The following is a 14,717-nucleotide window of genomic DNA, read 5'->3' as shown; positions in this document are numbered from 1 at the left end:
AATAATGCGAGTACAGAGATGATATTCAATGTAAACATGGTCTATATGATCCAAAATCAGTCTACAAAAAGTTGTCAGGATAGGTCAATAATTGACCATTCCCCTTATTTAAGATCCTCTTCAGAAAATTTGATGAATAAAATTCATAATTTTTTAATTGACGCATATGAAGGTCCTCTTCAAAAAATTACTCATACGCTCACGGTTTCAAAATTTACAAAAAATATTATGTTTTAATATTCCAAATATCAGCCTGATGCATTGCTTTTACGATATATGGTAGACGTATTGATGGTAAACGTATTGGATGGAAATTATAGAAACGAGATGAATCTGGTTCTAGTTTAATTAACGCTTCTCATGGCCCTTGAGATATACATTTGATTTTTTTAACCTTAAGTGTTCAAGGTTCCTTATTTTGACCGCTATGGCGCTTTATATGTATGATCAACTGAACTGTCGGATGGATTTGAGTTTAAAACTTTTCAAACTTGAAACTATTGAATAGTAGGCCAGACACTACTATCCAGAACTATTGGACTTAGGGTCAAAGTTGGTGATTTTGCTCATACTGGGTTTTATACAAATTTATGTGTGTGTTCTTCTAAGGCTTATGAATTTTATAATATTCCAATTACTAGTCTATTGCTAAGTCTACGGATGGACTATTCTATATTTGATTGACTAGGCTTTGAACTAATCTATAATATGGTATTTTGACTAGTGTATGAACTAGTCTATTGAGTAATCTATAATCTGGTCCATTGACTATTGTATGGAGTTATCCGTTAACTAGTTTTTGGACTAATCATTAAGCTGCTTTATTGACTAATCTATCAGTAAGTATATGATCATCATTGACTAGTCTATTGACTAGTTTTTGAACCAATATATAATATAATCTGTGTATGACCAGTGTATGGATTAGTACATAATGTAATATATTGATTATCCTACTGGCTAGTAAACAGACTAGTGTGTGGACTAGTCCATTAACTAGTCTTTGAACCAGTCTAAAATGTAATTTCTTTATGACAACTGTATGCAATAGTCCGCAATCTTATATATTGATTAATTATTGAATATTGAGTAGTGTCCGGACTAGTCTATTTTATGGCCAATCTATAATATGGTCATTTAATATTCTATCGACTAAACTATTAAGAAGTGTATGAACTATTCCATTTCCTAGTCTATTGATTAACTCTCTAGTCTTTTGGTTTACGTTCGGGTGTACAATAGTTCTGAATTGTCCAAGTCTGGCTCATATGATTATATAAAAGTCTTTTTGATTTTAGAAAAAGTTTAAGTATTAGTGCGTGTTGCCTGTAGACATACACATATGCATGTGTTACTATTTGTCTGTCGTGTTTATACTGTATATCCGGTAAAGCTGTTGCAAATCCTTGTCATCATCATTATTCTCATTTAGTACAATGACGATGATGATGATGTTAAAATGAGGGTGCGTATTGGCATCTTCTGCATGACTGTGTATAATATTACTTTGGTTGCTGTGTCTTTTGCTTTTTACAGAAGTAGAGACAATTTTTAACATTCATAATTCGATTTGACTTGACTTTAATATTAAAAAAAAAAAAATTCCATTCCCTTGTACATCTCTGTTATATGAACTTATTTTATAGCTATATTTAGCACACCCCATGGTTTCAGTGCAGTACAGTGATGGTCGTAAGTATAGGAAATTTCAAAATCAGTAGTTGCTTACTATTCGATAAGACACGTCTCAAGATAAGTGCTTATACTTGATGACTTTTGTCCTTTACTGTTGGTAAAATATAACTCGTTTATATCATCTCTCTGTTTCTTAAAATTTACTAAAATCATCATCATAGCTTAAGTTCATATATCCTGTGTTTTATTTTAAATATTTCCTTTGCCTTCAGTTACTGAATATACATGTGGTTAATACTGTTCAGTTTTAAAATATACTTAGAGTATATGCATACCCATATGTAGCTGTATTTGTGAAAACTCCAGGATACAAAGCAATCCTGCGGTTCTTGGCAGCAATTAAATATATACATTTTTAACACTTAACTTTTTAACATTTAGGATTTACAGACTTTTTCGAATGAATACTAAAGGAATTTTGAATAAAGTCGGATTGTCGGATTGTAACGTTATATAAGGTGTTATATACAGAAGCCCTGTGCATCACATGATATATGTAAATGAGCTACTTTTAAATAGAGACAATTGAAATACTTATTTAGAATTTAAACTACGTTGTCACAGGTCAACAAATTAGTGGTTTATAAAAACTTTAGAAACCGATCCGAATTTCTTAACTGCTTGATATAAATTTTGTTAATTTATATCAAGCAATTAAGAAATTTTAAACTGTTTCATATGTAATGATCAGGGCAATGATTTTCATGCACTTTAAAAATTAAAATATGCACCATAAAATGGGAAAATATGCACTAAAGATTTAAAAATATGCACCAAAAGAATATTTCTTTGTAAAGGTACATATTAATAGATATTCAGATCTTTAGTTTTTGACAAGGTCTGCTTTTTATGCCATAATATCACCTTTAGAAAACCACGACCTCGGGAATGACTAAGAAACAACTTTAAATAGTATGGGTCTTATTCATAGACTTTTATCAAAGGTTTATAAATCAAAATGTCATACAAAATTAGTTCAATAAAACTTTAATAAATGTATATGAATAAGGCAATATATATTTAATTTCTGAAAGTAAAAAGCTTGATATCAATTCTAATGTATTTTTGTATAAATTATATTTCTTCCGCTCTTTTTAAGTGAATTATGGACGTGAGGGAGATGTAAGAACAAAAGTTCATCAAGTTATCTTTTTATGTGGACACACAAATGGACACACTCAAAAATTGATACTGAACCGATACTTTTGTCCTTAAAGTATTCCTTCCGCAATATTGTGGTTTTATAAATTAAATAAAACTATGTAAAATTGTATTCCATAGAACCTAGTATTTTGTTATTAAATCGAATTTTGTTGATATTTATTAAAAAAATTCTAAATATGTAAATACCAAATTTGTTGTAAAATATGAAATACAGAAAAAAAAACAAAACAATTTGTTTTATAAAAATGAAAAATTATGCAAAATATGCTATAAAAATGTTGGAAATATGCAAAATATATTATGCAATTTAAAGCAAAATATGCAAATTATGCTTTAGGGCAGCAGGGCTCGAACCACAAATCCCCTGTTTGTTTAATGAACGCCCTAGATAATGAATACTCATTACCAAGTAATGAGCGAAAAAACTACCGGCCATTACTAAAAAATTTTAATTTTTTGCTGTGATGTTTAATTTTCTTAAGGAGATAGTTGAAAGATCAAAAATAATTAAGAAAAGAATAACAAAAAATTGCTTATAAATGAAAATAACTCCAAATTAACCAGTATTTCGTCTCACAAATGACTATAAATCGATACAAAATATTTCGGAAATGATCAGTAGTGGAGTTCATAAAAGTCTCTTTCAGAAGAGTCGCGGACAGGGTATCATTTTCTTCCACCGAATGTATCATTTATGATCAGAAAATTAGTGCAAATGTGAACATGTTAAACGTACAGAAGAGTCATAAATGACTCGTATGTGAAATCAAAAAATTTTAGCTATGGTATAGTTTAAGGATTATGAACTTATGTAATTTTTTAATTTTTTTATTTTGTAGTTTTTATTGGAAATGGTGTAGTTTATAAGTTATTATGTAGTTTATAAGTTATGAAATTATGTAAATAGTAACTAAATTAAAAGTTTATAAGTGCTTTTTTTAAAACTACAGAGTAAGAACTTTATATGCAGTTTTTTAAAGAACTATAGAGAGTATAAGTATGTATTAGGGTTATAACCAAAATTAAGTCCTATCACTACGTGGTAGCCAAGAGTGTTTTAATAACGTAAATATTTTTCTCGGTTCATTTTAGTGCACAAATCTTTTGCGGCAAATCGATTTTCTATGAACATTAGTATAATCAACTTTTAAAGGAGAGAAAACCGCCGCATCTATAATTGATTTTTATCCGGGTAAATATCGTGGTCAAACAATGGCACTAGTTTATATAGAAATTTTCCAGTTTTGTATTAAAAAATTTAGTTTAGAGTAATTATCAAATCTTTAATTCATTTGCCGCGGAAATTATATTCATTGAAGAATTCGGGACGAATATCTCTTTCCGACTTAACGACCAATGTACTATTTCACAGGCTGAAATCTCAGCTATAAAGAAGGCATCAGAATTTATACTGACAGTCAAGCCGCCATCAAATCCCTGATAGGTGTGTATTCTACATCAAAACTTGTCCAAGAATGCCGGGCGTCTCTAAATGAGATGGCGAGACATTCAAGAATTACCCTCGTTTGGGTCAAAGGACACGGGGATATACATAACTGGCAACACTACTGCTGACATTGTGGCAAAAGCCAGCGCGAGGATGTCCATACTGGATACAGTTCTGTGGTGTCCCCTTAACGGTCATCAAGAAACAAATACTTGATTATCGCTTCAGATCAGCTCAGGAACGGTGGTCTCAGGAGCACACTTGCTCGATTGCTAGGCTACTGTGGCCTCGTATGGATTCTTACAAAACATCCTACATTATAGGGCTAAACAGAATGTATCTCAGCGCTCTGTTATCGGTTCTTACCGGTCATTCAAAGTTCGGAAACCATGCTAGACGTATTGGTATTCCATTTAATGACTTTTGTAGGAGCTGTCAAAATGAAGAAGAGGAGGAAACAATTACCCATCTTCTGTGTAACTGTCCGGCTCTGGAATCGTTCCGTCATCAGGCGCTGGGCTCGTCTCACTTTTCTGATCTATCTGATCTATCGGATGTTCAACCTGGGTGTATACTAGCATTCTTGAAATTGTCAAAATGGGTGTGTAACTAAATACACACTACGATCTTTTGTTTCTTGAAACACAGTCTTGACCTCATCTTTATGCGCTATTATTATTATTCTATGTTCTATTCTGTATTTTCCCTACTTATTATATCACTATTTTTCCCTTCCAAATATTTTTTCCCTAATCTACTTCTCTTTGCAGACGTTACAAAGGGACCTTAAAGGACCCAAGTAAAGACTTACTCTTATCAGTAAGCAGTCTGCATAACCTAACCTAACCGCGGAAACTTTTTTAACTGTCGGGAAAAAGTGATTTTTTTTTTTGGTCTACGTTGAATGAATAGTTCCGATTTGAAATTTTTATAAAAGTAATAACCCTAGTATATATGTATATTTGTGTATTATTCATAATTTAGTCCATTATTTCACTTCTGCTTCATGTTTCTCTAAATTTGAACATTATTCAATATTGTTTTTTTAGTAAAATTTTAACCAGAATTGTTGTATTTTAGTTGTGCTGTGTAGATGTCAATGTCATTGTAGTCATTGGCTCTAAACCACTTTTACCCTTAACATATGGACTCATGTTGAATTTTATTGTTTATGACGCAAAAATATCATCGTATTTGTGTCACTTTCACATTTATCATCACAAGTTAAAAAAAAAACAAAGAAAATTCTTTTAGTATTTTATTAGTTTTAAAAGACAACATTTTTGTGTTATAGCTTAAATATTAAAGAAAATAAAAACAATATAAGTTCTTTATATATATATATATATATTTTTTAATTTTCTTAAATCCTAATACATGAATATTTATGTGCCTATGTAGAGCGGATTTCCGTTTGGTAATATTGTTAGCGGAAGTTTCTGTACAAATATTTCCTCATACAACATAAATATTTATATTGATTTCTTTTTACAATCAAATAAATATGATTAGTTAACAAATAAAAAACTATTCTTTGATAAACTTTGACTAACTTGCAAAGAAAATGTATTGTTAGGTCATAATTCATGAAATAAATAAATAAATAATCAGCAAGATGAATTTGTATATCAGATTGATATAATTAAATTTCCTACTTTTAAGGCTCAAATGTTATTTAAGTATTACTATTACCAACTAATTTATTATTGATTTGTGTGAAGAGTAACAGACGGGAAACTTAATATAATTAATTTCAAAACAGTGGGAGAATAAGAACTGACTAGAAAATAGTTGAATGTATGTTTACCCGCAGTTACACTCAAACTTAAATTTAAAAGAAAATTAATAAAAAATTAAAAAAAAAAGTTGTTATGCATTTTTTATTAAAAAAATATTTTAGGAAACATTGAAAATTATTGTAAAATCATTTGGATAGTTATTGCCAAGACCAATAGCTATACAAAACATCCAAAAGTGTGACCCAATATAACTCCGACAGTTCTTGACCAATAGTACGTACTAACATTGGTGCAAATTTCATCCAAATCGATGGTGTCCTTGTTCTGCTATAGGAGTTTTAGTTCTCTTTTAGTTCTGTTTTAGTTCAGTTCTAGTTTCATTCTAGTTCTCTTCTAGTTCTGTTCTAGTTCTGTTCTAGTTCTGTTCTAGTTCTAGTTCTGTTCTAGTTCTGTTCTAGTTCTGTTCTAGTTCTGTTCTAGTTCTGTTCTAGTTCTGTTCTAGTTCTGTTCTAGTTCTGTTCTAGTTCTGTTCTAGTTCTGTTCTAGTTATGTTCTAGTTCTGTTCTAGTTCTGTTCTAGTTCTGTTCTAGTTCTGTTCTAGTTCTGTTCTAGTTTTGTTCAAGTTCTGTTCTAGTTCTGTTCTACTTCTGTTATAGTTCTGTTCTAGTTCTTTTCTAATGTTGTTGTAGTTCTCTTTCAATTTTGTTCAAGTCCTTTTCTACTTTTTCGTTCGCCCATACTGAAACAAATATTTTTTAAAATTGTAAATTATACAAAAGTTTATTAAAATAATAATTATTTGATTATTTCTGTTTTAATTGATTTTAAATGTATTTTTTATCTTTAATTTAATCTTGAGTTAAATGTGTTTAATTTTGTTTGTGTTTTCACTTGTAAAAATTGATAAAAATATTACATAATATAATCATAATATGACACAGTGATATTAAGTACAAAGTTTATGTAATAAAATTGTTCAATTTACTACTTTTTAACATAAAAGTGAACGCTTATTCTTTTTTAACTGTTTTAGCATTTAAGTTGCTGATGTTCATAAAATTGTTATTTTATTTAGTCCAAACCAATATTTACAGCCACTAAATGTACGGTTACGGCTATTTATAGCAATTTACGGCTAAATTTAAACAGTAAATACTTACATACACGTATGTACATGTCCGCATGCCGACATTTTGTAAACCATTTACGTAGATATTTATTGAGTATTTAACTTTATTTTAAGTTTATGAATTTTATGTATTTGTTTGATGACATTTTGCTTGAAAAGTCAGAATATTATAATTTTTGTGGTAGTATGGAGAGTAAGCTTTATAGAGTTCATTATGTCCAACAATCCTTATTTATACCACTTCCTATTTTTGTTGTTTTTCTGTCTTTACAGAATATAAAAATAACTGTTTAAACTTTTATGACTTTCAATAAAACTGAAATCATTTGACCAATAAAAATAAAACATAAAAAATACTTATATATGTATTAAAATCATATTAAATTTATATCAAAAATCTCAACCAGTTATATCAACATGATTTATGAATTTATAAAAATGGTTGTACTATTACATTTTTCTGCTATCACATTCAACTCATTTCATGTAACGCATCCTAGAAGGGCATAAATGCAAAAAAATAAAAATTGAAAGGAAAAACATTTACAAATTAAATGATTTCAGTTGAATTTCAGACGTATGCAGTGATGATAAATTTAGACATTTTATGCACGCCAACATACATGTTAAACTTCCTAGAAACTAAAATTGTTTAATAACAAGTAAGAGTTCTATATTCGGCTGTGCCGAATCTTATATACCCTTCACCATGGTGTGTTAAAAAAACAGTCAGTATCATAAAGTCCTCTTTTACATCACTTTCTTCGGGCTCAACATGCTTAAATTCATGTTTCTGGATTCAATATTATAGAAAATTCAAAAGAGAAAAACGAAAAAGCACCCAAAAGATCTCTTTTATGGGTTCTCACCTAATTCAGACTCTACATACCCAATTTCATATTTCTAGTTTCAATATTATAGAAAATTTAAAAAGGAACTTTTAAAAAACAAAAAAGTACTAAAAGGATCACCTTTTCGGTTCTCACCAAATTCTTTCTCTACATACTTAATTTCATCTTTCAATATTATAAAAAATTCAAAAAATACCTTTTGCAGAACAAAAAATTACCAAAAATCCCTATTGATTTCTTCTCGTTTAATCTGGGTTGAAAAACGAAAAAGTACCAAAAAGTTCCCTTTTATGGGTTCTCACCTAATTCAGACTCCACATACTTAATTTCACATTTCTAGGTTCAATAGTATCAAAAATTCAAAAAATACCTTTTGAAAAACGAAAAAGTACCAAAAAGTTTTCTTTTGCTTCTAACTTAAGACAAGTTTCACATACATAATTTCATGTTCCTAGCCAATAACTCTTACTTTGATTTTCTCGCTCTGCCTTGTTTTTTATAAATAAGAGTACAATAACAAAATTTACCGTATGATTATGTATTTTGTTTTTTGCAATTTCTTTTTTATGTACCCTATTATATTTTTAGAAAGTATTTATTTTTTACGATTATTTTAACACTGCATTTGATTAACAATTTATTTAATCCGATCTAGTACGGATAAACCATACAACTGATATAAAAATGGCGATACCAAAATATTTTTAATAGTAAACGTATTTTATTTATATCTTAAACATTATACAGTGCACTCGCGGTAACGTGAACACCGTCTAACGTGAACACCGCCTAACGTGAACAAGATGTTTTTTACATTGACTACTCTGTAACGTGAACAAACACAGAAAGCTCTATAACGTGAATAATTTTTTTCACAGTATATGTTTTCTATGCATGTAGACAACTTTGAAATACATTCATTAAATTCGAATTTTAAAATTTTGGGAATCCCCTTATATAAATGAGTGTATATCCCCTAAATTATTTTGTTTGTATGGCAAAGAAATTTGAAGTTAGTTTCTTATGTGAAGTGAATCAGTCGGCATGAATGTAAAAAAGTTTAAATGTTTGCAGTTAAAAGAAAAGGCAGTATAATGTAGTTTAGCAAAAAAGTATAAAATATCAATTGAAAATTTTATTTCAATTGATATTTTCTCGTTATACCCTACACCACTTTAGTGGGGAGGGTATATTGGGTTTGTGCTGATGTTTGTAACATACAAAAATATTCGTCCTATACCCACCTTAAAGTATACCAATCGGCTTAGAATCATTTTCTGAGTCGATTAAGCTATGTCCGTACGTCCGTCTGGCTGGCTGTCCATGTAAACCTTGTGCGCAAGGTACAGGCCGCAAATTGGCAAGGACGAAGCCTATTGAAAATGGTTAAAATCGGTCCATTATTTCGACTAGCCCCATACAATCGTACCCCCCAAATAGGGCTTTTGGGCTTATAATTAATTTAAATGATCTATTATGTTAACAAAAACCGACAAAACTTAGTTTTATAGAACTTTAAATTCCACTACCGATTTTTGTAATGATCGGGCTTTATTTGACCCTATCCCCCATACACACTCCCCTTCAGAAATGACTTAAAGGTCAAAATTCACTTACAAACACTAATAACACTTATAAATTCTACATAGAAGAAGACTTAACTCTCCCTACCAACATTTTTAAGGATACGTCCATAGGATCTCTACTCTCCTTTGAGCCCTCTTGTAAAAAATCTTTTCTTGCAAAAAAAAAGTAAAAACATTCCGAAATAAAGTTAAAAAACAAACCAAATGCTTTATTTTTTTAAATAATCCCCATTTTTAATATATGTACATACTAACTGGTGTAGGGTATCATATGGTCGGCTACGCCCGACTAGACATTCATACTTGTTTTGTAATGGATTTTAATAAAATTTTAGTTATATATTTGTATAATATAAATAATAATAAAAGAATATCATGCTCAAGCGTGATTTATAAATTAAAATTTGATATTTTTCATGAAATTTAACAATCGCTAACGTGAACAATTTCGCTAACATGAACTCCCTTGGTTTTAATTAGTTCACGTTACCGCGAGTGCACTGTATGCATAAGCGTGTAAAATCCTACCATTTAATGATTATTTTAAATGATTCTAAAGAATATAAGATGTTTACATAATTATCATTATTTATTTGTTGTAAAAAAAATTATTGTTCAGAGAATCATTCTCAAATTTATGATTGTCATAAACATATAAATGTTTTCAGTAACTAAAATATTGATGAAGTTCAATAAAAATAATAATTGTTTCGTTATGACAACAAATTATTGTTACAAAAAATATAGAAGAATTTTCCCTGAGTTTACCCTGACCGTTAAAATTATAAAATATAATAAAAATATATAATATAAAAAAGTAAATAAATCTTCTCTTACTCAATATATTGTTAACATCTCTAAATACTGTACCTAAGAATATACTAGATTTTAGTCAAGAACATAGCCTAGACAATTAACTAGAGTAAATTCTACCTTCTTATTTTTAGTCTGTCCAAGTTTATAGCTTAGTCTTAGTCAAGCAAAATCTCCATACGAAATCATATTAAAATAACTAGAACTGAACAAGAACTGAACTAGAACTGAACTAGAACTGAACTAGAACTGAACTAGAACTGAACTAGAACTGAACTAGAACTGAACTAGAACTGAACTAGAACTGAACTAGAACTGAACTAGAACTGAACTAGAACTGAACTAGAACTGAACTAGAAGTGAACTAGAACTGATCTAGAACTGAACTAGAACTGAACTAGAACTAAACTAGAACTTCAGCTAAACTAGAACTAAACGTTTGCAATAAAAATCGATTTCATACTGAAAATAATAGACTAATTTAAAATTATTTAAATCTATATGAAAGTCTTTAGTATGAAAGCTGTTTTGTAACACTGAGTTCAAAATACTAGAATATTGTTTTATAACAATATTGTAGAGTGAACGATTTGTGAAAAATTGTATAGTTTAAGATCTTAAATAATACAACAATAATATTGTATTGTGTATGATTATGCTAAATTTAAAACATTTCAATTTTCCATTAAACAAGCATTCTAATAATTTATTCTCCAAAAACCCACAAAATACACACTTATTTCTCTACACCTACAAAATTTAATTGAAATTTTAAAATTGTGCCAATTTGAAAGCACAGTTATTTGTGTTAGTTTTTCATTTAAGCAATTAGTTAAATTTCAATTTATATCCTTTTTTAGGTTGTGTTAGTGAATGAATGACTGTCAAATATCCTGACTGTCTCTGCCTATTTTAGAAGCAAAGTGTGTTTGTTGGCAAATATTTTCTTTTAATGTGAATAAATGTGTACGAGGTATTGGTGTGTGAGTAGGTGTTAATATTGCCGTTGTCATTGCTGTAAGTTGTTAGTAGTCGGTAACAATAACAACATCTAAAAGCAGCAGCAGCATCAACAAACAGTCTATTAAACATCAAAGTTTTGCCTGTTTGAGTTGTTAATTTTCTTCAAGCACTGAGATACAGAATGTAACGACCTTTTTAATATTCATTTATTCATTTCACTAAATATTTTAAGGCTTTCAAAAGCCCTTAACAGGATCAGAAATTAAAAAATGTGGGGAAATGGTAGTTGGCATTGCAACAATTTAGTGTCCCTTACAATTATTACGAATTACTAAATGTGTGTGTGTGAGAGTGTTTGTGTGCAGAGTAATTGTCCTTTATTGAAAATGTTAAATTATTGTTGACACCTTATTTTATTAGTTTTCCAGTTTCTTTTACAATTATCAAAGAACTTGAACACTTTTCAATTTTGCTTGTAAAATTTTTGATTTTCTATTTAGTTAAGTGTGCAGAATAAAAGCACATCATTAAATATTGTATATTCAAGAGAAAGAATAGCTAATTATAATTGGATTTTCCAGGTAAAGTGAGGAAATGTTGTCTACTTATACTTGTATAGTTTAAAGTGTTTAAATTTTCAAGCATTTACTTTCTATTTCTGCCTCTACATTTTTAACAACCACATATAAGGGGAAGTCTGAAGTATGTACAGATTACCATCTGTCCAATAAATAGTGTTCTTAATCTAGTTAAAGTAATTCTCTGAAACAAAGTTTATTCCAAGTTCTAGTTCAGTTCTAGTTCAATTCTAGTTCAGTTCTAGTTCAGTTCTAGTTCAGTTCTAGTTAAGTTCTAGTTCAGTTCTAGTTCAGTTCTAGTTCAGTTCTAGTTCAGTTCTAGTTCAGTTCTAGTTCAGTTCTAGTTCAGTTCTAGTTCAGTTCTAGTTCAGTTCTAGTTCAGTTCTAGTTCAGTTCTAGTTCAGTTCTAGTTCAGTTCTAGTTCAGTTCTAGTTCAGTTCTAGTTCAGTTCTAGTTCAGTTCTAGTTCAGTTCTAGTTCAGTTCTAGTTCAGTTCTAGTTCAGTTCTAGTTCAGTTCTAGTTCAGTTCTAGTTCAGTTCTAGTTCAGTTCTAGTTCAGTTCTAGTTCAGTTCTAGTTCAGTTCTAGTTCAGTTCTAGTTCAGTTCTAGTTCAGTTCTAGTTCAGTTCTAGTTCAGTTCTAGTTCAGTTCTAGTTCAGTTCTAGTTCAGTTCTAGTTCAGTTCTAGTTCAGTTCTAGTTCAGTTCTAGTTCAGTTCTAGTTCAGTTCTAGTTCAGTTCTAGTTCAGTTCTAGTTCAGTTCTAGTTCAGTTCTAGTTCAATTCTAGTTCAGTTCTAGTTCAGTTCTAGTTCAGTTCTAGTTCAGTTCTAGTTCAGTTCTAGTTAAATTCTATTTCAGTTCTAGTTGAGTTCTAGTTAAATTCTATTTCAGTTCTAAATGAGTACTAGTTCCAATAATAAAAATTAATATTGAGCAACTGGACAGAAAAGCCCTTACCAAAAGTATATATATATCATACCATAAAAAAATAACTTTTAAGGGATTCATAGAGATTTATTTTGAAACCCCCTTTGGAATTTTAATATCCAGATTTGTTTCTACTTTTTAGTTACAAATTTTAACGGAAAGATTTGCCATCTTTATTTACTAAAAAATTCTATTATTGTTATCTTAACACTTACCTTTCCCAAGAGAGCCGTCTGGGAGCATCTTCGCCACATGGTTGGGGGGCTGTTAATGCTGATGTTGTCGTTGTTGTACTAATCGTGTTTGTATCATATTGTGAAGAATGATGTTGCTGATAATATTGCTGCTGGTGATGGTGTTGGTGATGTTGATGATGATGGTGATGTTGTGACTTTGATAAGACACTACTGCTTGATTGATGTAGTAATTTAGCTAAACGTCGTGTTAATGCCGTATTCGTTGAGGTATTTGAGGATGTTGATGATGATGTTGCTCCACCTCCTGCTGATGTTGCTGCTGTCGATGATGTTGAGAAACCGGATGTTGTAAGATTATTGGCTTCACCGTAGCCACTTCCACCACTGCTGCTACATACACTAAAACCAGGAATTTGACAACCACCATCTAAAGTGGGTGTATTATCGCCGGAACAACGTGTATTGTTGTCTGAGGTTGATGTAGAAGAACCACCACTGCCTCCGCCACCACCACCGCCACTACCTCCACCAGAATTGCTAAAAATTGATTGTGTGCGTTTTTTTGACGCCAAGCGATAGGCACGTGCAGCCACAACATGCGGTGCGGGTATTCTAAAAGTCAAAAAGAAAGAAAAATATTTAATCAAATTTTAAAATGTAACGAAAAGTAGTAAATAGAAGAATTTTAGTCTAAAATTCTACAATTTCCTTAAATTTTACTTACCGCAACAGCACTGAACCGTCAGCAGCATAACATTCAAAATCATCTGTGCTGATATTCATAGTACCTGCATAGGAGGGCATGTTTGCATCGGGTGTTCCACTACCACACCCGGCTGTAGTTTGAGTCGTTGTATTACCGTGCGGTGTACTACCCGACGATTTCCTACGATAAACCACTGTTCCATCATCTTTGGGCAGATTCAGGGATTTAATACTCAATGTATTATTGTTGTTATTGAAACTGTTGTTATTGTTGTTGTTCCATGCATTTGCTTGGTGTGTTGTTGGTGTTGTCGCTGTTGTGTTTCGGGTTAGTATTGACCAACGATTGCTGCTACCACTGCTTGTTGTTGATTTTGATGCTGAGGAAGTAGCTAAAAGTATTGTTGAAAATTAATGAAAATAGTTGCAGATTATTAAAAAAGTTAGTTTATCGCTTTGTTGAAATCAAATCGATCATTAAGAACTGAGAATTTAGTGGAGCAATCGATAGGTAAGTTGAGTGTAATTCAGTTTTAGTTCGAGTTCAGTTCTAGTTCAGTTGGTGGAGCAATCGATATTTAAGTTGAGCTCAGTTCTAGTTCAGTTCTAGTTCAGTTCTAGTTCAGTTCTAGTTCAGTTCAGTTCAGTTCTAGTTCAGTTCTAGTTCAGTTCTAGTTCAGTTCTAGTTCAGTTCTAGTTCAGTTCTAGTTCAGTTCTAGTTCAGTTCTAGTTCAGTTCTAGTTCAGTTCTAGTTCAGTTCTAGTTCAGTTCTAGTTCAGTTCTAGTTCAGTTCTAGTTCAGTTCTAGTTCAGTTCTAGTTCAGTTCTAGTTCAGTTCTAGTTCAGTTCTAGTTCAGTTCTAGTTCAGTTCTAGTTCAGTTCTAGTTCAGTTCTAGTTGAGTTCCAGGTCTAATTTGGTTTACATGT

General features: G+C 30.6%; 1 protein-coding gene across 1 annotated transcript in view; it reads right to left on the bottom strand.

The window, feature by feature from the left end:
- LOC111678250 overlaps positions 1–14,174 on the bottom strand; it is an 87,708-nt gene extending 73,534 nt beyond the window's left edge. The window contains exons 1-2 of the mRNA XM_046949814.1: positions 13,811–14,174; positions 13,105–13,698 (exon numbers count right to left, since the gene is read on the bottom strand). Coding sequence (XP_046805770.1) covers positions 13,105–13,698; positions 13,811–13,890 — 674 coding nt within the window. The 5' untranslated portion in view covers positions 13,891–14,174. The remainder of the gene's footprint in view (positions 1–13,104; positions 13,699–13,810) is intronic.
- Between the last annotated feature and the right edge of the window lie 543 nt (positions 14,175–14,717).

Source organism: Lucilia cuprina, chromosome 4 (genome assembly GCF_022045245.1).
Source record: "Lucilia cuprina isolate Lc7/37 chromosome 4, ASM2204524v1, whole genome shotgun sequence".
NCBI lineage: Eukaryota > Metazoa > Arthropoda > Insecta > Diptera > Calliphoridae > Lucilia > Lucilia cuprina.
This window is presented reverse-complemented; position numbering and strand designations above follow the sequence as displayed.